General features: G+C 40.5%; 1 protein-coding gene across 6 annotated transcripts in view; it reads right to left on the bottom strand.

The window, feature by feature from the left end:
• Positions 1–798: 798 nt before the first annotated feature.
• AFG1L (AFG1 like ATPase) overlaps positions 799–24,107 on the bottom strand; it is a gene marked incomplete at its 5' end in the record, with an annotated part of 226,328 nt that continues 203,019 nt past the window's right edge. For 5 of the 6 annotated variants that reach the window (XM_079939409.1, XM_079939411.1, XM_079939406.1 and 2 more), the window contains 3 exons: positions 10,880–11,511; positions 13,441–13,554; positions 17,755–17,895. In XM_079939409.1, the coding sequence (XP_079795535.1) occupies positions 11,383–11,511; positions 13,441–13,554; positions 17,755–17,895 (384 nt within the window). In that variant the 3' untranslated portion in view covers positions 10,880–11,382. Of the gene's footprint in view, positions 909–10,879; positions 11,512–13,440; positions 13,555–17,754; positions 17,896–24,107 lie in introns of those variants that run through there. The other variant, XM_079939408.1, reaches the window with a different exon arrangement.

Below are 24,107 nucleotides of genomic sequence, written 5' to 3'. Positions count from 1 at the left end.
CGCCTTCCGATGCAGGGGACGTGGGTTCGTACCCCGGTCCAGGAAGATCCCACATGCCGCGGAGCGGCTGGGCCCGTGAGCCATGGCCGCTGAACCTGCGCATCCAGAGCCTGCGCTCCGCAACGGGAGAGGCCACAACGGTGAGAGGCCCGCGTACCGCAAAAATAAATAAATAAATAAATAAATAAATAAATAAATAAATAAATAAATGGGGGCTATTATTAGTACTGCTGTGGCAGACAAGGCCATTAGCACAAGAATTGAGTCTAGAAGGCATGTTTCCAGGCTGTGTCACCTTGAGCCTCCATTTCCCCTTAGGAAGTAAAGATAATCACACCTTCAGAGAACTGCTGTGGATGAAATGATAGGGTAGAAGCGAATGCTTTGCAAAGTAGGAAGCACTGGTGGGTTAGCTAGTCTGCTGTAGTAGGGGTGGAGAAGGCAGGAGAGTCTAGGGAAGGAGGAGAAGCAGAGGAAGCAAGAAGAGGAACAGGCTCTCGGAGGCGGCAGGGAGGCCCTTAAGAGGCCTTGGTGTGCATCACAGCAGCAGCCTCTACTCTCTGGAAAGTGCCCTGGTGAGGAGTCAGGAGTCCCACATGGGCCAAACTCTGTGTGGTCAGGGGAAAGACCTCCTGATTGGCGGTTATCAACCCCGGCTGCACATTAGAATCCCCTGGGGAGAATCCCACGGGGAGCTCTACCAAGTACCTACCTGGGGTCCCACATCTCACCAACTGCGTCTGACTCTCCAGGGTAGGCCTGGGAACTACAATTTTGACAACCTTGGCTCTCCAACTCCGTGATTCTTAGACATTTGTTTTTGTCAGTTCTTCTCACTGACCACAAGATGGTGCCCTCTTTCTGGGAAATCTTTGATGTTCGACAACAATCCATTTTCTCTATTAATCCTGAAAGAATGGGTTTGAAATTAACAATCTTCACAGCATCTCATTAAGCCAGAATTCTGTGCCCTTGGTGTCCAGCCATGTAATGTGCATCTTTTCCCTTCTGCTAGAAACCGTACTGAGTTGGGATAGGTCATCTCGTTTTGCATTCTTCAAGGGGCTATGATGCAAAGCAGAGGAGACATTTATTGTTGCTTTCTGATCATAATCATCACTATCAATAACAACTAATATGTATTTAATCTTTTGCCATTTGCAAAGTGCTCTTTACCAACTATCCTCAGAATAACTTTATGAAATGGAAATTGCTGTTCTCATTTCTAGATGAGAAAACAAAGCTCAAAGCACTAGCTCAAGGTCACAAAGCAAAAGTTGGCAGAACCAGATCCAGGGCCCTTCTCTCTGTCCTCGGATAAGAGCAGGTGCATCAGAGAGATCAGCTCTCAACTGATGGGGCCCCGACAAGTACAGCCCTGAGAGAGGAAACTTCTCAGGATGACCTCTGGAAGACTTCCTGAGTGAGCTTGGAAGATGCACAGATGTCCTTCTGGAATTTCACACTATCACAGATGACAAACAGGTCAGTAGGTGACACATTTGACTGAATTGAGTTGAGACGAGATGAGGTGATGTATCACATTAGGTTTTTAGTGCAAAGTTGTATATGGCAGCAGACACTCAACAAGAGGATAGATTGTATTATTTTAAATTTTCTGTACCAGGAAAATGAACTGCTGTGCCAGTGGGTAAAATGAATCTGCCTTAAAGAAAAAGTTATAAATTCATCTCCAAAGAAAATCCTTTTCTACTAGCAAGTGATGTCTTATGAGTCTAGTGGATCTGAGGAGGGTCATTTACAAGATCACAGACTTACTACCAGATGGAGTCCCACAATTGATCAGGAACCCAAATGTCAGAACCCAGGACCCCAATCCCTCTGGGTGTTTTTACCCCAGATGAAGGGGATGCAAGTGTAGGTTCAAGTTACTTGGAGTAGAAAGAATGTTTTCAGGAAAGAAGCAGTTACATGGAAGTTTATTAAATTAGTATTTTGATCATTTTACTGACTCCAGTGTACATCTTAGCAGTTGTTGGACCCGTTTTCTGTACTTCAGCTTCCCTGTCTGCAAATGGTATAACAGTACGTATCTCACTGAATTATTATAAGGATCAAAATAGTTTATTTATAAAGCACTTAGAACCATGCCCAGCACATAGTAAGCATGACGTGTTTCTTAAATAATGTTAAATAAATAAATGGATATGAGTATAGCCATTTACATATTTTACAAATAATATTTTAATTTTTTTCAAAATTCCAAGTAATTTAAAAATTATGTTATTTGCACACTTGTAGGTACAAGGAATATATATATTCAGGGAGATTAAAATATTGCCTATGACTAAAATTTGAAATCCCACTGAAAATGCATAAATTTGATTAGAACAGTACTATAGTCTTTGGTGTCTTGTAAACATCAGAAATAGGTTAAAAATTCTTTAAGTCTATTATATCATTATTACTGATGTTGACAAATAAGCCTATCAACTGTCTAAAGAAATACAAGAATAATGCAGTGATTAGATTTTTCTCCTTTTTTTTTTTTTTTTTTTAAAGAAAAGTGTTCCTTTTTCTCCACTTGATTTCTTCTAAATTTGGAGATTAGTGGTCATTTTGGAGGGTACTCTTGGCATTTTCCCAACTATAAGGACCCTCAGTGTGACCCTTGGTCACCTCCTAGGTGAGAGGGAGTGTTCCACAGCAATACTCAGCTCAAACCTCCATCTTCAAAGTATGAATTTAAAGCATTTTTTTAAAAAGAGAGAGAGAGCGTATTTGCTCTGAGAGATTTCATGCAACCCCAGGGAGAAAGACTGGAATGCTGAGAGGGTAACTGGGACAGGGCTTGGAAGAAAAAACACATGAATTGAAATGTTGCTTTCCAATCTAGGGGTCATTTTCATGTTTCACTTTAGCATTAATTTCCTTTTTAGTAGAACTACCATATTGTTTCCTGGTAGGAGGTTTTCTTTAAGTCTTTGGTTTCTTTTTCTTGCAGCCTGTCTTATGAAACAGACTCTGTGGAGAGGAGATGGGGGTAAAAATGTACCATCTCCAGTTATCTCCTGATAAGCCCTCCTCTGCCTTCCTGGTACCTAGGCCCGAACTACAGGGCCTAGGTAAACTGACAAAAACTGTATTTTAAAAGGAGTTTAAGTTCTTTAGTACCAAAATTATAAGGCGTTTACACTGAGAACTCCATAGGCTTCTGTGCATTGAGTCAAGGCTCTAACTAATATCACATTATTGTTTCTATGGAAAAATGAAATTCTCGTTTCAAATATCTGACCTCAAATGAACTTTTGCAAAAGAACTTGAGTGGGGGACTATTTCACATACACCCACACACTCAGGGACCATTCCTGTTTCTATCGATCAGGCTGTCCACCAGTCTGTCTAGCCATTCACACTGTCTTTCTATTAAAGAATAGCAAAACTGGCAAAGAAATGTGAAAACAAAAAGCTAAGATTGAAAGACTAAAGTTAAACATTTTATACCTTTTGAGTTCAAAGCAATGGTTCTATTGTAAGTTCATCTTCACTGAGTTAAACAAAAAAGAATCACTATTAAAACGGATCTCGTTGAGTGGGAGGTTGAACTGCAGGGAGTTTGGGGCTGAAATCAGGAGCCTCCACTGCTCACCGGCTCTGGGGACCCGTGAGGCCTCAAGGGATGGTCCTGTGATTCGAGTCAGGAATCGAGTTAAAGAACCAGCTTGAAGCAGGAAATTCTCAGGAGATACACCAGAAATACATCTCCACGTGGAACAGCTCCTACAGAACACCTACTGAACGCTGGCAGAAGACCTCAGACCTCCCAAAAGGCAAGAAACTCCCCCACGTACCTGGGTAGCGGAAAAGAAAAAAGAATAAACAGAGACAAAAGGACAAGGACGGGACCTGCACCAGTGGGAGGGAGCTGTGAAGGAGGAAAAGTTTCCACACACTAGGAAGCCCCTTCGCGGGCGGAGACTGCGGGTGGCGGAGGTGGGAAGTTTCAGAGCCGCGGAGGAGAATGCAGCAACGGGGCTGCGGAGAGCAAAGCGGAGAGATTCCCGCACAGAGGATCGGTGCCGACCAGCACTCACCAGCCCGAGAGGCTTGTCTGCTCACCCGCCGGGGCGGGCGGGGCTGGGAGCTGAGGCTTGGGCTTCCGTCAGAGCGCAGGGAGAGGATTGGGCTTGGAGGCGTGAACACGGCCTGCAGGGGGTTAGTGCACCACGAGCAGGGAGGGAGTCCGGGGAAAAGTCTGGACCTGCCAATGAGGCAAGAGACTTTTTCTTCCCTCTTTATTTCCTGGTGCGCGAGGAGAGGAGATTAAGAGCGCTGCTTAAAGGAGCTCCAGAGACGGGCGCGAGCCGTGATAAAAGCGCGGACCCCAGAGACGGGCATGAGACGCTAAGGCTGCTTCTGCCGCCACCAAGAAGCCTGTGTGCGAGCACAGGTCACTCTCCACACCTCCCCTCCCAGGGAGCCTGTGCAGCCCGCCACTGCCAGGGTCCCGTGATCCAGGGACAACTTCCCCGGGAGAACGCACGGGGCGCCTCAGGCTGGTGCAACGTCATGCTGGCCTCTGCTGCCGCAGGCTCGCCCCCCACTCCATACCCCTTCCTCCCCACGGCCTGAGTGAGCCGGAGTCCCCGAAGCAGCTGCTCCTTTAACCCCGTCCTGTCAGAGCGAACAACAGATGCCCTCCGGGGACCTACACGCAGAGGCGGGTCCAAATCCAAAGCTGAGCCCCTGGGAGCTGTGAGAACAAAGAAGAGAAAGGGAAATCTCTCCCAGCAGCCTCAGGAGCAGCGGATTAAAGCTCCACAATCAACTTGATGTACCCTGCATCTGTGGAATACCTGAATAGACAACGAATCATCCCAAATTAAGGAGGTGGACTTTGAGAGCAAGATTTATGATTTTTTCCCCTTTTCCTCTTTTTATGAGTGTGTATGTGTATGCTTCTGTGTGAGATTTTGTCTGTATAGCTTTGCTTCCACCATTTGTCCTAGGGTTCTATCCGTCCTTTTTTTCTCTTTAAAAATTTTTTTTCTTAATAATTATTTTTTATTTTAATAACTTTATTTTACTTTATCTTCTTTCTTTCTTTCCTTCCATCCCTCCTTCCTTCCTTCTTTCCTTCCTCCCTCCCTGCCTCCTTTTTTCCTTTCTTTCTTTCTTTCTCTCTTTCTTTCTCTTTCTTTCTTTCTTTTCTCTCTCTCTCTCTCTCTCTCTTTTCCTTTCTTTCTACTTTTTCTCCCTTTTATTCTGAGCCGTGTTGATGAAAGCCTCTTGGTGCTACAGCCAGGAGTCAGTGCTGTGCCTCTGAGGTGGGAGAGCCAACTTCAGGACACTGGTCCACAAGAGACTTCCCAACTCCACATAATATCAAAAGGCAAAAATCTCCCAGAGATCTCCATCTCAACACCAGCATCCAGCTTCACTCAACGACCAGCAAGCTACAGTGCTGGACACCCTATGACAAACAACTAGCAACACAGGAATACAACCCCACCCATGAGCAGAGAGGCTGCCTAAAATCATAATAAGGCCACAGACACCCCAAAACACACCACCAGACGTGAACCTGCCCACTAGAGAGACAAGATCCAGCCTCATCCACCATAACACAGGCACTAGTCCCCTCCACCAGGAAGCCTACACAACCCACTGAACCAACCTTAGCCACTGGAGACAGACATCAAAAACAGCGGGAACTACGAACCTGCAGTCTGCAAAAAGGAAACCCCAAACACAGTAAGATAAGCAAAATGAGAAGACAGAAAAACACAGAGCAGATAAAGGAGCAAGATAAAAATGCACCAGACCTAACAAATGAAGAGGAAATAGGCAGTCTACCTGAAAAAGAATTCAGAATAATGATAGTAAGGATGATCCGAAATCTTGGAAATAGAATGGACAAAATGCAAGAAACAGTTAACAAGGACCTAGAAGAAATAAAGATGAAACAAGCAACAATGAACAACACAATAAATGAAATTAAAAGTACTCTAGATGGGATCAATAGCAGAACAACTGAGGCAGAAGAACGGATAAGTGACCTGGAAGATAAAATAGTGGAAATAACTACTGCAGAGCAGAATAAAGAAAAAAGAATGAAAAGAACTGAGGACAGTCTCAGAGACCTCTGGGACAACATTAAACGCACCAACATTCGAATTATAGGGGTTCCAGAAGAAGAAGAGAAAAAGAAAGGGAGTGAGAAAATATTTGAAGAGATTATAGTTGAAAACTTCCCTAATATGGGAAAGGAAATAGTTAATCAAGTCCAGGAAACACAGAGAGTCCCATACAGGATAAATACAAGGAGAAATATGCCAAGACACATATTAATCAAACTGTCAAAAATTAAATACAAAGAAAGCATATTAAAAGCAGCAAGGGAAAAACAACAAATAACACATAAGGGAATCCCCATAAGGTGAACAGCTGATCTCTCAGCAGAAATCCTACACCAGAAGGAAGTGGCAGGACATGCTGAAAGTGATGAAGGAGAAAAACCTGCAGCCAAGATTACTCTACCCAGCAAGGATCTCATTCAGATTTGATGGAGAAATTAAAACCTTTACAGACAAGCAAAAGCTGAGAGAGTTCAGCAGCACCAAACCAGCTTTACAACAAATGCTAAAGGATCTTCTCTAGGCAAGAAGCACAAGAGAAGGAAAAGACCTATAATAACGAACCCAAAACAATTTAGAAAATGGGAATAGGAACATACATATCGATAATTACCTTAAATGTAAATGGACTAAATGCTCCCACCAAAACACACAGATTAGCTGAATGGATACAAAAACAAGACCCTTATATATGCTGTCTACAAGAGACCCATTTCAGACCTAGAGACACATACAGACTGAAAGTAAGGGGATGGAAAAAGATATTCCATGCAAATGGAAACCAAAAGAAAGCTGGAGTAGCAATTCTCATATCAGACAAAATAGACTATAAAATAAGGACTATTAAAAGAGACAAAGAAGGACACTACATAATGATCAAGGGATCGATCCAAGAAGAAAATATAACAATTGTAAATATTTATGCATCCAACATAGGAGCACCTCAATACATAAGGCAAATACTAACAGCCATAAAAGGGGATATCGACAGTAACACATTCATAGTAGGGGACTTAAACACCCCACTTTCACCCATGGACAGATCATCCAAAATGAAAATAAATAAGGAAACACAAGCTTTAAATGATACATTAAACAAGATGGACTTAATTGATATTTATGGGACACTCCATCCAAAAACAACAGAATACACATTTTTCTCAAGTGCTCATGGAACATTCTCCAGGATAGATCATATCTTGGGTCACAAATCAAGCCTTTGTAAATTTAAGAAAATTGAAATTGTATCAAGTATCTTTTCTGACCACAACGCCATGAGACTAGATATCCATTACAGGAAAAGATCTGTAAAAAATACAAACACATGGAGGCTAGACAATACACTACTTAATAATGAAGTGATCACAGAAGAAATCAAAGAGGAAATAAAAAAATACCTAGAAACAAATAACAATGGAGACACAACGACCCAAAACCTATGGGATGCTGCAAAAGCAGTTCTAAGCGGGAAGTTTATAGCAATACAAGCCCACCTTAAGAAGCAGGAAACATCTTGAATAAACAACCTAACCTTGCACCTCAAGCAATTAGAGAAAGAAGAACAAAAAACCCCAAAGCTAGCAGAAGGAAAGAAATCATAAAAATCAGATCAGAAATAAATGAAAAAGAAATGAAGGAAACAATAGCAAAGATCAATAAAACTAAAAGCTGGTTCTTTGAGAAGATAAACAAAATAGATAAACCACTAGCCAGACTCATCAAGAAAAAAAGGGAGAAGACTCAAATCAATAGAATTAGAAATGAAAAAGGAGAGGTAACAACTGACACTGCAGAAATACAAAGGATCATGAGAGCCTTCTGCAAGCAACTATATGCCAATAAAATGGACAACCTGGAAGAAATGGACAAATTCTTAGAAAAGCACAACCTTACAAGACTGAACCAGGAAGAAATAGAAAATATAAACAGACCAATCACAAGCACTGAAACTGAATCTGTGATTAAAAAGTCTTCCAGCAAACAAAAGCCCAGGACCAGATGGCTTCACAGGCGAATTCTATCAAACATTTAGAGAAGAGCTAACAGCTAACCTTCTCAAACTCTTCCAAAATATAGCAGAGGGAGGAACACTCCCAAACTCATTCTATGAGGCCACCATCACCCTGATACCAAAACCAGACAAAGATGTCACAAAAAAGGAAAACTACAGGCCAATATCACTGATGAACATAGATGCAAAAATCCTCAACCAAATACTAGCAAACAGAATCCAACAGCACATTAAAAGGATCATACACCATGATCAAGTGGGGTTTATCCCAGGAATGCAAGGATACTTCAATATACATAAAGCAATCAATGTGATACACAATATTAACAAATTGAAGGAGAAAAACCATATGATCATCTCAATAGATGCAGAAAAAGCTTTCAACAAAATTCAACACCCATTTATGATAAAAACCCTGCAGAAAGTAGGCATAGAGGGAACTTACCTCAACATAATAAAGGCCATATATGACAGACCCACAGCCAACATCGTTCTCAATGGTGAAAAACTGAAACCATTTCCTCTAAAATCAGGAACAAGACAAGGTTGCCCACTCTCACCACTATTATTAAACACAGTTTCAGAAATTTTAGCCACAGCAATCAGAGAAGAAAAAGAAATAAAAGGAATCCAAATCAGAAAAGAAGAAGTAAAGCTGTCACTGTTTGCAGATGACATGATACTATACATAGAGAATCCTAAAGATGCTACCAGAAAACTACTAGAGCTAATCAGTGTATCTGGTAAAGTAGCAGGATATGAAGTTAATGCACAGAAATCTCTTGCATTCCTATACACTAATGATGAAAAATCTGAAAGAGGAATTAAGGAAACACTCCCACTTACCACTGCAACAAAAATAATAAAATACCTAGGAATAAACCTACCCCAGGAGACAAAAGACCTGTATGCAGAAAACTATAAGACACTGATGAAAGAAATTAAAGATGATACAAACAGATGGAGAGATATACCATGTTCTTCGATTGGAAGAATCAACATTGTAAAAATGACTATACTACCCAAAGCAATCTACAGGTTCAGTGCAATCCCTATCAAACTACCAATGGCATTTTTCATAGAACTAGAATAAAAATTTCACAATTTGTATGGAAACACAAAAGACCCCGAATAGCCAAAGCAATCTTGAGAAAGAAAAATGGAGCTGGAGGAATCAGGCTCCCTGACTTCAGACTATACTACAAAGCTACAGTAATCAAAACAGTATGGTACTGGCACCAAAACAGAAAAATAGATCAACGGAACAGGATAGAAAGCCCAGAGATAAACCCACACACATCTGGTCACCTTATCTTTGATAAAGGAGGCAAGAATACACAATGGAGAAAAGACTGCCTCTTCAATAAGTGGTGCTGGGAATACTGGACAGCTACCTGTAAAAGAATGAAATTAGAACACTTCCTAACACCATACACAAAAATAAACTCAAAATGGTTTAAAGACCTAAATGTAAGGCCAGACACTATAAAACTCTTAGAGGAAAACATCGGAAGAACGCTCTTTGACATAAATCACAGCAAGATCCTTTTTGACCCACCTCCTAGGGAAATGGAAATAAAAAAATAAACAAATGGGACCTAATGAAACTGAAAAGCCTTTGCTCAACAAAGGAAACCATAAACAAGACGAAAAGAGAACCCTCAGAATGGGAGAAAATATTTGCAAATGAAGCAACTGACAAAGGATTAATCTCCAAAATATACAAGCAGCTCATGCAGCTCAATATCAAAAAAACAAACACCCATCCAAAAATGGGCAGAAGACCTAAATAGACATTTCTCCAAAGTAGATATATACAATGCCAATAAAGACATGAAAGGATGCTCAACATCAGTAATCATTAGAGAAATGCAAATCAAAACTACAATGAGGTATCACCTCACACCGGTCAGAATGGCCACCATCAAAAAATCTACAAACAATAAATGCTGGAGAAGGGATGGAGAAAAAGGAACCCTCTTGCACTTTTGGTGGGAATGTAAATTGATACAGCCACTATGGAGAACTGTAAGGAGTTTCCTTAAAAAACTAAAAATAGAACTACCCATACGACCCTGCAATCCCACTACTGGGCATATATCCTGAGAAAACCATAATTCAAAAAGAATCATGTACCAAAATGATCATTGCAGCTCTATTTACAATAGCCAGGACATAGAAGCAACCTAAGTGTCCATAGACAGATGAATGGATAAAGAAGGTGTGCCACATATATACAATGGAATATTACTCAGCCATAAAAAGGAATGAAATAGAGTTATTTGAAGTGAGGTGGATGGACCTAGAGGCTTTCATACAGAGTGAAGTAAGTCAGAAAGAGAAAAACAAATACCGTATGCTAACATGTAAAATATGGAATCTAAAAAACAAAAAGAAAAAAAAAGGTTCTCATGAACCTAGGGGCCGGACAGGAATAAAGATGCAGATGTACAGAATGGACTTGAGAACACGGGGCAGGGGAAGGGTAAGCTGGGACCAAGTGAGAGAGTGGCATGGACATATATACGCTACCAAATGTAAAGTAGATAGCTAGTAGGAAGCAGCCACATAGCAAAGGGAGATCAGCTCGGTGCTTTGTTTCCACCTAGAGGGGTGGGATGCGGAGGGTGGGAAGGAGATGCAAGAGGGAGGAGATAAGGGGATATATGTATACATATAGCTGATTCACTTTGTCATACAGCAGAAACTAACACAACATTGTAAAGCAATTATACTCCAATAAAGATGTTTATTAAAAAGAAAAGCCAGGGTCATATAAAGTACCATGGGGGAAAAAGAAAAGAAATAAGATCATAAAACTTTCCTTGTTTTTAATTGAAATGTAGAGTTTTTTCTTCCCCTCTCATAAAGATGTGTTTCTATTGTGCGGCTACCATGTAGCCAAAGCTTAGAGATTTCCCGACACCCTGCATTTACCGTGTGTGTGTGTGTGTGTGTGTGTGTGTGTGCGTTCAAGGTTCATTCAGGTGGCTTAATATGAAACCAAAATGCCTAGTCCTACATTCAACTTCAGAAGTGCTGATTTTAATTTTGTGGTGCAGAAATAAGGCCAAATAAATAGGCAAAAAGTAGACCTAAAAATGGCTTTAACTTACTAATCCACTACATCTTTGACAGCAATTTTAGATAAAAATGGTCCAGAGGACAAAGTGCTTAATTAATGATGAGAAAATGATTCCTTCAAGTCCCATAATAAAGAGTTCTCCCTGCGGTAATGATTTGCCCAGAGTTTTATTCATGCAAAAGTGACGGCTACTTCTTCCTTCTGTCCCCTTCATTCCAGTATTGTTCAGTCTGCATTTCTGTGAGTCGGGAAATTGTGCGCTGAAATGCAAAGATTTCCTCTTCTCCAGTAAACATGGCGAGTCCTTCTGCTGAGTCCTGGTTACCAAAAAACAAAACAAAACAACAACCTAGCACCAATTAAAACCCCCACAACTAAAAATTTGAAGAACTAAGTACAGGCTTTAAAAAATACTTCTCGGGTTTACATTACAAAATATTCTATAAATTTTTTTCATATACAATTTCTTAAATTAGACTGGAGAATCAGCTAATTTAAACCAATAATCAATAAACAGAGCAAATTACCAGGGAGAAAACATTAGATGAATAATTAAAGCTGAAACAACACCCCAAAATCCAAATAAGAAAATTTTTGCTCAGATGAAAGTTCTCTACATAATCTAATGGAAGGACATTCCAGACAGAAAGGAATTTTTTCTCAAAAAGTGCACACCAGAAATAAGTAACAGAAAAACCAAGAAGTTCTGGTATGTCAGGATGAAGCTAAGACCCTCTCCTGAAGCTCCACAGACAGGGCCACATTCCTGACAGGAAGTCTGAAGATGAACCTCTGAAGAACCTTTTCCAAACTGGGTGACTGAGAGGTCTCCTGTGGGCCTGGAGATCGTGCCTGGAAGCTTACTTCGGGAAGGCCAGAGCTGCTTTTGGTCTTGAGCTGCTGGGACACTTGATCCTCCCATGTAGCGGCTGAGTTGGGGAGCCCCTTGTGAGGCCAGTAAACATCCTGGGACTGGTGATTCTAACACCAGCCTGTGGCTAGAAGTGAACGCTGAACTTTTGTCTCTTTCCTTAGGGGTTTGCTATTAAACTCTTTCAGAGAAAAGTTCTGGACTCCTAAGTCCAAGTTACTGACCTACCGTAAAACTGCATCACCCTACGGTCAAGTGCCCTGATTTCTTCATGATTATTAGCCCCAAGTGCTTAGCTTACTTTGCCCTGTATCTGAACCCTGATCAGAAGAAAAACTGTAAAGCCAATGAGTTAAAGGACTTTAGGAACTGAGATCATGTAGCCCCTTAAGTGTATTCTTCCAAATTGCTGAAGACGTTATTTGGATGTATCACTCTTAGAGAAATGGGATCATAAGCAGCCATTTATTTCTACATGTAGATTTAAATAATCATATTTTGAAAGTTTACTTTTTAAAGAATTATTGGCCTCATTTTCCCAGACTCCTGAGAATGCATAATTTCTACTCAGGTCAATAAGGAACTGTCTCCTCATTCCAAATAGCCTTTCACCGCTGGGGATGAAAGAATGGGGCTGGCCTCATTCTGGGGGTGAATGTTTATAGTTTAAAATTTTTGACTAATATTTCAATTGCCTACAGTTGAGAAATATACCCTGTAACATTCATACAGAAGAAGGAAATGCAAAGTCACTTATGTTTGGCTTGGGGTGAAGCACCAGACCCCAAGCTCCAGGAGAACTAGGCCAGCATAGGCTGGCTCCCAACAGAGTGTCCCCAGAGCCTGGCACCCACAGGTGTTCCACAAATGCCTACAGAATGGGGGTTAGGAGATGAAGCATGGATTTCTTTTAAAGCAAGGGCCTTGCCAGGCACTTCACAGTCCTGGTATAGCCAGTTCACATGGTTGGATACTGTATCATGCACTCTACAAATCCAGCAGACATGAAGAGGATATCCAGAAAAGGCAGCGTGGTGTAGCAGAATGCAGAATGAGCCCAGAACCAAAGACGGTGCCTGGATCCAGCTCTGGCCTGCCATTAGTCAGTGGTAAAACTGCAGGCCCATTAGTCCACCTCCCTGGACTTTGTTTTTGTCATATGCAAAAATGATCACGAAGATTCCTTCCACTCTAAAGCTGTAATTCTCTACATTTAGTGATGCTGAGGATACGTCTGCTATACTGGCTTTAGAAGAGAGCAGCAAATCAGTGGTTAAATACATACTGCATTCCTTCTTCAAAATGTAGCCATGCATCAAACCAAAAACAATTAAGCTGTTTTATAATAAAAAGAGATTATGTTAATATCGCCTACCTGGCTCAGCCCCAAATCATCCATCAGTATTCTGCTTTGCTCCAACTCACTGTCATGATGTTCATACAAAAATAAGCTTGATACGGGAGTTGATGCAGAGCAAATTATGCGCACCTGAAACAGAGGAAAGCGAGTAAATGGTGTTACTCCTTACCTTTCACAAGTTGAAGGTAAAAACAAATTTCTCATAAAAATCTGTTTGTCATAACAGGGAGCTTGGATTTTTGCTTTTAAAATGTTCATATTTGTTCTAATAGTTTGAATCTCTTTAAAGTGATATATAATTTTAAATGGTTCTAAATATACGCAGCAAAACTGGTACTTGGTGAAAATACACTCTTATGAGTTTATAGAATGCGTATTTACAAAAGAACAATGCCTTGAACTCCTCTCTTTCAATCTAAGTAACAGTCTTAACTTTATTTCTACTTCTACACATTTTCTCCAAGTACTATGTTTATTTTGGAAAAATAAATATTTTAAAGCTTCAATCTATGACATTTTTTTCCTATTTCATTAATCTGTTTTTCTAATTAGATTTTAGCTAATTATCCTGAAGTTATCCTAAATTATCCTAAAGCTACTAAAAATTTCATTAATCTCCATGCTTAAACATCTACAAAAAAAGCATCAGCAAAATGTGGTTGTCAAAGTTTCAAAACTGGCAGGACCCATTTACACTGTATCTTCTTCATGAATAAAAATCTTGCATAAATAAATGAATACAGCATTTCTTTTTTTTAAAATAATTATATGGAAATCTCTTAAAAAAATTTTTTTTTTGGCTGTGTTAGGCCTTCCTTGCTGCGCGCGGGCTTTCTCTAGTTGCGGCGACTGGGGGCTACTCTTCGTTGTGGTGCGCGGACTTCTCATTGTGGTGGCTTCTCGTTATGGCACACGGGCTTAGTTGCTCTGAGGCATGTGGGATCTTCCTGGACCAGGGCTCAGACCCGTGTCCCCTGCAATGGCAGGCGGATTCTTAACCACTGCACCACCAGGGAAGCCTCAGCATTTCTTTAAGGTGGATTTCAATATTTGGAAAACTTTTTTCCTATTTCTGGAATAGCTCTGAAATGTAAATAGACAAACCACATAACCCATATTCAGATAGCCTAGGATCACAGATGTTTCCAAATGTATTTTTGAAACAAAATACTTTTTAAAAAAGCCTTTTGACCATGTCCATATTTTTTCTTATAGTTTGAGTCTCTTTAAAGTGATATTTTTTAACTTTTTAAAAATATTTTTTGCAGTACGCAGGCCTCTCATTGTTGTGGCCTCTCCCGTTGTGGAGCACAGGCTCCGGACGTGCAGGCTCAGTGGCCATGGCTCATGAGCCTAGCCGCTCCGCGGCACGTGGGATCTTCTCGGACCGGGGCACGAACCTGTGTCCCCTGCATTGGCAGGCGGACTCTCAACCACCGCGCCACCAGGGAAGGCCTAAAGTGATACTTTTAAACTGCATAGTACTTTACAAATATTTCCACACAGCTTATACCACCCTCTGAAGTAGGGAACAAAGCTTTTATTGGGCAACCTGGGGCCTGGAGAGGTCTCAACTTGTGACACCAGCCCAGATCTTCCAGTTCTAAGTTCAGTGGTTTTTCCATTACAACTGAGGTTGACATTTTTACCTGTTTGGAGCCCATCTCTGTGTGCATCAAAGATGCTCCCCAGATGCACCGTTACCACTTTGCTGCGTAGGTGACTGCTAAGTTCAGTGCATTGCTACTCTACTTATACCCTGAGTTTCCAGAACCTACATTTATTTCAGCATCCTGCCAGACATCCTTCAAAAAGACTACGCTTGACATTAATATTTCTTGATTACATAGTGTTTGAGTGTACATATGTGATCATATATCAGAAACAGCTTTTTTATCTTTATAAATTTTATTTCCACTAGTTTATATATAAAACATACTCTTCTTGATGTTTAAGGAGACCTGAATTTGCTTTCAGGATTCACAGCCATCCTTTTAAAATCATTATTTAAGTAAATATGCTGATACTTCAAAATAATGTATTGATGTTTGGGACTAGTCTTTCTATATCCAAATAGCCTTCTACCTCCTCTTATAAATTATTTAAATCACAAATGACACTTTTTTCATTACTCAGATGGGAATGCCCTTATTTCACAGATACATCTAGAATACATGCTAGAACAATGTCTGTTTAATGCTCCCAATTTCTGAAATAAGATAATTTCGACTATGCTTTAAAAAAGTATAAACTCCAAATGCATGATTTGGTTAAAGCAAATGTTAGGAGAGTAGTTCTGATATTTCATCATATTGCCAGATAAATCTTTCTGTCTAATGAAGAAGTGAAACAGTGGGGGGAGGTAGGATCAGGGGGTGGGACTAAGGGGTGGGGACCATAAGCTTTCTTTAAGGTATTCCTAGACGAAAGATTAAAAAAAAAGTTTATCAATCCTCCAGTGTAAGAACCACCTACCAATGCCCCTCTCCCACTTTCTTCTTGAAGCACTGCCCTCTAAAAACAGAGTGCCACCTCCAGGAGATTTATTCTGGACTCCACGTGATTATTTCAGAGCAGAGTCTCTGGATGAGTGACCCAGAAGGAGACAAGTGACAGGACTTGACCCCTAAGCTCTGGTGTTCTCAGCTTCCTGCCTCTGCTGACTCCCTGCTCGCACACCCCCTGGAAGCATGCAGCAGAGTTTGATCATGCTCACTAAGGCAGGCTGCCCTCGGTGTTGCACCAGAGCCACGCTGGCTGCCCTTCATGCTCAGGCTCATCACAGGGCCTTTGCTGCAAACTCGCCGCCCTGGTGAGGGCTTTTCACCCTGCACTTTGAGCTTGGCCATCACATCTCAGAGTTTGTGAGCAGCACTTGAGGAGCTGGTGAACGAGCAGGCTCCAGGCCCCACCCTTGGTCCTCATTTGCTGGTGGGGGCGGTGTGGGCTCTGGAATCTGGATCTTAAGTAGCTCAGATGATTCTGGTGCAGCTGGTCCTCAGCAGGACTTTCCATGCCCAGCCCCATGTCCCACACAAAGATCAGTTTACTCTCCCCCTGTACTCTCATAGCACCAACTCCCCTCTCTTTCCAAAAGAACATCCCAGTGAGGACTCTACACTCAGCTCTGTGTTTCATTAGTGTTTCTTCAGCACTAGACTATCAGCTCCATGAAGGCAGGCACCATGTCTGGCTTTGCTTGTCACTGAATTAGCACTTTGCTTGGCATGATAAATGTTGTTGAATGAATGAATAAAGGAAACATTAAACATCTCACCTCTCCCTCCCAGCAGATTCTGGTACTTTCTCCTCCCCTCAAAGTCCCTTCAATTTTAGAATCACTGCTCTATCTCCTTCTGTGCAAGGAATAAGGAGGAAAAACTGTATCTAACAGTGAAACAATATTTTACTCTAATTTGAAGTGGTACTTATACTTTACTGTAAATATATATTTATAGGTATATATTATTAATCGTGGCTCACCTTCATTGAAAGCTTACTGTACGCCACACGATGTTCTAAGTACTTTACATGCTCATATACCTCACAACAATCTTATGAGGTAAATACCATTATTGCCTTCTTTTGCTAAAGAAGGCAATTCAAGTTCAAGAGGTTAAGCTGGTCTTCAAGGTATTCAGCCTGGTCCCAGGGCCCACTCCTTAACCACTAGGCAATACTGCCTCTGATGAAGGGACAAAGGCTCTGCAATTCATGCTAAAACACCTGGATTGTTTTTTTTTTTTTTTTTAGAGAGATGACAGGTACTGGGATTTCTGGGTCAGAGGGAGAGAAAACTCTAATACTGAGGAGGGCGGTTTAGTCATTCATTCATTCATTTTGTTCATTCCTTATTTTATCAGTCCAATAATTTATTCATGCAACAAGTATTTACTGAGCACTCAATCTACGTAAGGCATTGTGCTGTGCATCCTCATAGACAGAGCATATGATATGTCTGGTTGAATGAAGGATTTGGTAATATAGCAGACTGTCTTATGATGGGATTTTTAATATAGTACTATTACTATAGTACTATAGTACTAATTAGTACTATTAGTACTATAGTACTAATATAGTACTATTACTATTACTAGTACTTACACAGCATTCAGCTTGTGCCAAGTGTTGTTTTAAATGGTTTACCTGTATTAGTTTATTTTGTCCTCACAACAGTTCTCTGAAGTGAATACTATTATTATCTCCAATTTGCAGATGAAGAAACAGGTACAGAGAAGTGAAGTAAGTGGTAGACCAGGATTCCAGCCCAGATAATTTTGCTCCACAGTCCAAAATGTTTAGTTTTGAGAAAATGTGCCACATCCTTACCTTGAAATCATAAAAGTTATCAATGAGAGTTATGAATCTCCGAGCTTGGGTCCTCTTTGCCAGGGTAAATTGTGGAATGTTTCGTAAAAATACTGTATCAAAATTCTTTGACAGTTCCAAATAGTCACTGGCTCCAAGTGGCTACAGTTAAAATGAAATAAAGAATAGAAAATTGAAATAAGCCAATTCTGGTTGAAAACATCTCTTTTTCTTGTCATGGTGTGATCTAGGTGGTAGCTTCGGGGTAACTTGACCAAACGGGGCAGTGTTTTCAGAGTAGGCTGAGGACAGAATTCACTATACTGTAACAGTGCTGTAAACAAGTAAGAGAGAAGGCAAGACCTTGGTGGGAAGTTAGAGAATAACTCTGGCCGCCTCCGCTGGTATCTTGTAGGCCCCCATCCTAAACCCAGTCTTTACTCTTTTTATTTATACGACATGACTTTAAACACATCCTAACAAATCCTTCCTACGACTCAACTGCAAACTGTCACTACTGGTAAATAGAGCTGTCTTATCATGGCAGCTGAATATTTTGTCACCATTTTGAAATAAAGACTATGCTCCAGCATGAAAAGCATCAGAAAATATTTCTCGTTTAATTTGAGGTACAATTACTCAAGTACAATGTAGTAAACACTGCTAACCTCTGTAAGGAATACCAGAGGGTTTTCATGACCAGAAGTAGACCAAGACCTCAGGCATAACGTGGTGCAGCTGCTACCTCTACACACGAGGAGGATGCAGCACTCAGGGTCCACAAAACCATTCACAAAGGCGCCACCTACAGATGTAAAGTGCTTGCTCCTGAAACAGGAAGTTAACTCACGACAGTTATGAAAACGACTTGCGAACACTCTTTGGGGTTAGGAACACTCCCAGGAGAGGCACTTCTTATTTATTTATGTATTTATTTATTTTTTTTGGCACTTCTTATTTTAAGTTGTGTGTGGATGACTGTGACCTGTGAGCAGGAACCATGAGCAGGGCCAGGAGAGTGTTTCTGGCCCTGCGAGAATGTGGAGGAGACTAGCATGCCAGGAGCTGCTCTCAGGTGCCTCTGGAAGCTCTTGGATCCCAACAGCTGATCCCTGGGACACAGATGGCTAAGCCTCCTCAATTTCTGGCAGAATTCATTAATACCTGTTCAAAAATGTCTCCCTCACTAGGGTGGTAATTTGCATTAAAACTCCTGCTTTCAGAAGTGTAGACAGGGCTACGTTCCTGGGAGAATCAGGGAATTGCAAGGTAGGGGAGGGTCATTCTCACCTTAGAGTCCATCCATTTAAGGCCACCACTATCCTAATGACCAGCTAAAATCAGTTATATTCAGAAAACTTCAGTGGAGATGTGGGGAGGTAAGAGTGAATCAGAGTGAAGCTCTGGGGAGGTGGCCCCTCAAGAACAGCAGTCCTGAGAAGGACGCGGTAACTACGAGCCTAGGGCGAAGGGGCACACCGCCAGAGAGAGCACAAAGAATGACATGATGCCTTCGAAATCTGCTTAGAGAGGCCCCTTCCCCCATCTCCTCTCGCCAACCAAGTAACAAATGGGGCCAGAAAAGAGATGACCTTGCCTTTTCCACTTCCCTTCCCTAGCTGGACAGCCTCTACCTCCAGACCCAGTGCCTGACCTTAGCTGAGACTCCCTGCTCACCTCAGCCATAGGGGCTCGAATGTGCGTGTGGTTTATTTTGGTCTAACCTTGACTCTGTTATGAGGAAACACTGCTGTCAAGCTTGATGTGGACCAGAAGGGTGTGTTAACAGAGCAGCTCAGAACAAGGGCTCTAGACAGCCTGGGTTTGAATCCTCAGTCTGTAATTTATGAATGGTGTGTCTTCGGCAAGTAACCTAATCTTTCTGTTCCTTAGTTTTCCCATCTGTAAAATGAGAATTGTTTCCTATCTCACAGCGTTGTGAGGATTAAACAAAATAATGCATGCAAAGCATTTTACACAGTGCCTGGAACATACATTACCACTCAACCCACTTTAGCTGCTTTTTATTTTTATTATTTCGAGCTCAAATGATTAGGCTCAGTACAAATGAGTTGAAGGTGTGAAGAAGTGTCATTCTCAATAGGACCAGGTAGCGTTGCTCTACCCCCTGACTACATCCTAAACCTTAAAAATCAGCCTTTGTGCATTTGCCTGTCCTCAGAGTCACAGCAGGGACCAGATGAATGAGACTGTGGAATCCCATGTAATGAAAACAATTCCCGAAAGGGGGAGGGGGAAGGTAATATACAGTGTCTTCCTGTAAAAAGGAGAACTCATACAATAAGACACTCATGCTCTGAGGGTGACTCATACTACTTTTCTGAGATCAGTTAGAATTTAGTGTCTCATCTTTTGTAAATCAGAAATTATATGTAAAAAAATATGTAAAACCTCATCTTAGGTATATAGTTATGTATAATTAAGCTCACTCTTTATGCATGGATATGATTTCTATCAGTATAACTACATGCCCAAAGAAAATCATTATCAGAAGTGCACTGAAGTGCCTAGGGCAGCTGAAAATCAGAATTCTGCCCACTCAGCTATTTTTACAAATTATATACCTTTGTCAGTAGGCTCTGCATTTGCCATTATACTGGCAAATATCCCTTTCCTTCATATCCCTCATACAATTATGTGCTCATTCATATAAAGAAAACTAAGTTAATACAGTTACCTATCTCCTTTAAGAACAATAGTCATTGGGGGAAGTTGTTTAATGGGTGCAGAATTTCAGTTTGGGATGATGAGAAAGTTCTAGAGATGGAGAGTTGTGATGGTTGCACAGCATGTGAGTATAATTAATGCCATTGACATGTACACTTTAAAAATGATTAAAGTGGTAAGTTTTATGTTATATATTATTTTACCACAATAAAATAATAGTCATTAAATAAAGGAGAGTTTATTAATTGCCAAAGAAATCCCAATTTAGGCTATGAAGAGAGTAATATCACCTTTTTCTTTAAAAATATGAAAAAGAATGAAATGTATTGATCAAAGAAGGAAGTCTTTTCCCCAAAGAAATCAGCTCCAAAAAGATTAATTTAAAACATAAAGTTTTAAAATATATATATTTAAAGAGTCTGTTTTCTTATCCTGGCTTTGATGTTGAAGTGTCTAAGAAGTGACACTCACCAAACTTCCCCAGGACTGAATCTGGGGAGAGATGGGGGTTTCTTATTAGTTAGAAATACTATTTTTCATTAATTAAATAAGTTAAATAGTTGTGAGAGAAAATAACATAAGGACTTTGGAATTATGGTCTGTCACGTCTAGTATGTGACCTTGAGCAAGTCTTTCTGAACTTCCATTTCCTCATCTGTAAAAGAGGGATCATAACCTGTCTCATAGGTTTGTCCCAAGGATTTGATGCATTGATTGCACGTAAAATCTTACAACAGTGGTGGTTACACAGTAAGTGATCACTAAATGTTAGTTCTTAACTTACAGAGTTCATGTGAGAAGTAACTAAAATGAATTATGCATAGTATGCTGTTTGGCATACAATACTTAATAAATAATAGCTATTCTTTTATTAACTATTAAATAACCTTTTCCTCAGCTCACAAAGCCAGGCAAGTGAACAGTTCAACAGTTCAGTCTGACTCTGCCTTTGCACTCAGGAGGTAAGAGCCACTCCCTCTGGTCCTTCCTGTCTGTGGTCCACCAAAATATCTGCCCTCCTGGCACCTCAGCCCTCCATGAAGTCATATGTAGATGACAAAAATAGCATATGTCTCAGGCCCTCTCCTTCCCACATGTCTTGTGGTAATAACACGAGCACCTGTGTGTGGTAAAGCCCCAGGCCCACATAATGAACAGCCCCTAACCCAGTACATGTCACATAGGAAGTGCTTAATATTTATTGAATGCATTAGTGAGTGTATGAATAAAACACAACATAGCCTGGGCAGCAGGCCTACTCCTTCCTTTATACCCATTTGTCACCAAATTAATTGAAACACCTACCAAAAAAATCCCACTTTTTCTTAGTTGGCCCAAATTCCTCACTCCCCAGGTAAGCCTTTGTTGTATATCCTAGAAAACACATGTAGGAACATTCTAGAAAAGATACAGACCATAATGTTAACAATGGTTATCTTTGGATAGTGGAATGAAAGATTAACTTTGTTTCTTTGTTATACTTTTTGGACTTTTTTTCCCCAGTGAACTTGTGTTACTTTTGAATAGCAAAAACAATAATGCTTTTTTTGGAGATCATTTTTATAGCGAGCATCTTATCATTTATGCCTCACCTGTGTGAGATCATAGTATCGGTTTTGTCATGGACATTTCTCTTTTTATCCCTAAGCTTTCTTAATCTATAGAAGTAGGATTTTTTTCAGGGACATTTAAAAAAAGAAATCATAAGCTGAATGCGTGTGTTCTCCTTTAAAGTTTGACAAAGGAAAACAGATTTGACATTTGGGATGAAATCTGACTTTGGTTGTATAGTTACATTCAGCTAATGATTCTTCACACCAGGGAGACAAGGGGGAGGGAGGGGATGGGATGAATGGCAGCATTCCCCAGTAGTTCATGTTCAGCCCTCATGGCCGAGCACCAGAGTCCCCAGATCAAAGGCCTAGTAATGTCAAAAGGCAAGTCTTTGCCTTTAACAGTTGTTGTTTTGTGTGTTATCAGTAAAGAGTTCACCCTGTATATTACAAAGAGGTGAGACACATATGGACCTCAGAAATGGTCCTGAGATTAGACAGTGGATGATGTTAATTGTGCATCTTTTCTTTAAAGCAATGAATTGGAATCTAGATTCATCTTTGCAGACCAACTTTCTATAATCAAAAATAACTTGCATATATTTATTGCTACCCTTTGAAGAAAATGAGTGGTGAAAAATAATTTAAAATAAAGATCGACATTTCTATGCTTACCACAATTAAACCTGATGCTTACCACAATTAAAATAATTAAAATTCACTGCAAAATTTGTTTTCTCCAGGAAATTATACTATACACACAATGAGATCTGTACATGAGTTGGAAATAAAAAATTGCTTATATAAAATTAAAAATCAATAGTATACAATATTTACAGCTTGTTGGCCCAGGTGGATATGCTCCCATTGATATCGTGTCTTAATCTGAGCAATTTTTCTCCACGTGAGCTTGATGACCAGCACGCTGTGTTTCTTTTTTCCATAACTGTCAGACAATATCCAGTCCATCTGCACGTGTTTATTACCTCTGCTCCGTTTTCTCTCTCTCTCTCTTCCCCTTCTGCTACTCTAAATGAACCAAGTTAAACTTCATCATCTCCATTTCTTTTATCCTTTCTTTTGTATTTTCTTTTTTTCACTTCTTCATGATTCATTTTGGATAATTTCCTCTGACCTATATTCTACTCCACCATGTTTCTCCCTAGCTGTGTTTTATCTGCTCTTAAACTCGTCCATTGAGTTCTTAACTTTGGTTATACACTTTACAGTTCTGGAAATTCTACTGGTTCTTTTTCAAAGTTGATATCTCTCTTTTTATATTTTCTAGATTCCTACACTTAAATTTCCAAGCCTATCTTTCGTTTTAAATCTCTTTGAATATGTAAGCTTAGTTGTTTAAAATATGAACTCATAATTCCAATATCTAGTGTTTTAATTTTATTGTCTTGTCTCCTCATATGTTTGGTTAACTTTGTGTACTGTATTTTTTCTTTGAAAAAAAAAACACTTGTAGAAAGAATTTCAAGTTCAAGGCTTGAAAGTATTCTGAACTACTTGGCTCACACAAAGTTTGACTGAAGCCCACAGAGAGCTGGATTGCTTCGGGCTCACTCTTATTCCTAGAGTGCAGTCCTTTAGGGCTCCAACCAAAGTGGAGAGCAGTTTACTAGGTCCCCCACCTTTGGCTGGCCCTAGTCTCTGCCTTTTGTCTCACTACCCAACTAGGCTGCCAAAAGCAAGTTCAGTTCAGCTCAACTTGTTTTTTAACAGAAGACTGCTAGTGCTTACCAATATCTATGTTTTCTTCATTTTCCTGGGCACACAGCTAGATTACATTTAGGTGTGGCCATGTGATCAAATTCAGGCCAGTGGAATGCAACAGAAGGTGATATGCATCACTTCTAGATCTGGCCCATAAATACCGCCCACACAGACTCCTCACTTCCTTTACTCATCTCCTGGTTGAAAAGAGAGGGCTCTGAGGACTTAAAGGAGGGTGGAGGCACAACAGGGATGAAGCCTGGATCCATGAGGGACCACATGGAGCAGTTTCCTGGCCAACCTGCACTGGATGGTGATATGAGCAAGAAACACATGTTTATTTGTTAAGCCTCTGAGATTTGGGGCTTGTCTGTTTCCACAGTTAGCCTATCCTAATACTTAATTCATCCA

This window comes from Stenella coeruleoalba (genome assembly GCF_951394435.1).
Source record: "Stenella coeruleoalba genome assembly, chromosome: 12".
Taxonomy (NCBI): Eukaryota; Metazoa; Chordata; class Mammalia; order Artiodactyla; family Delphinidae; genus Stenella; species Stenella coeruleoalba.
This window is presented reverse-complemented; position numbering and strand designations above follow the sequence as displayed.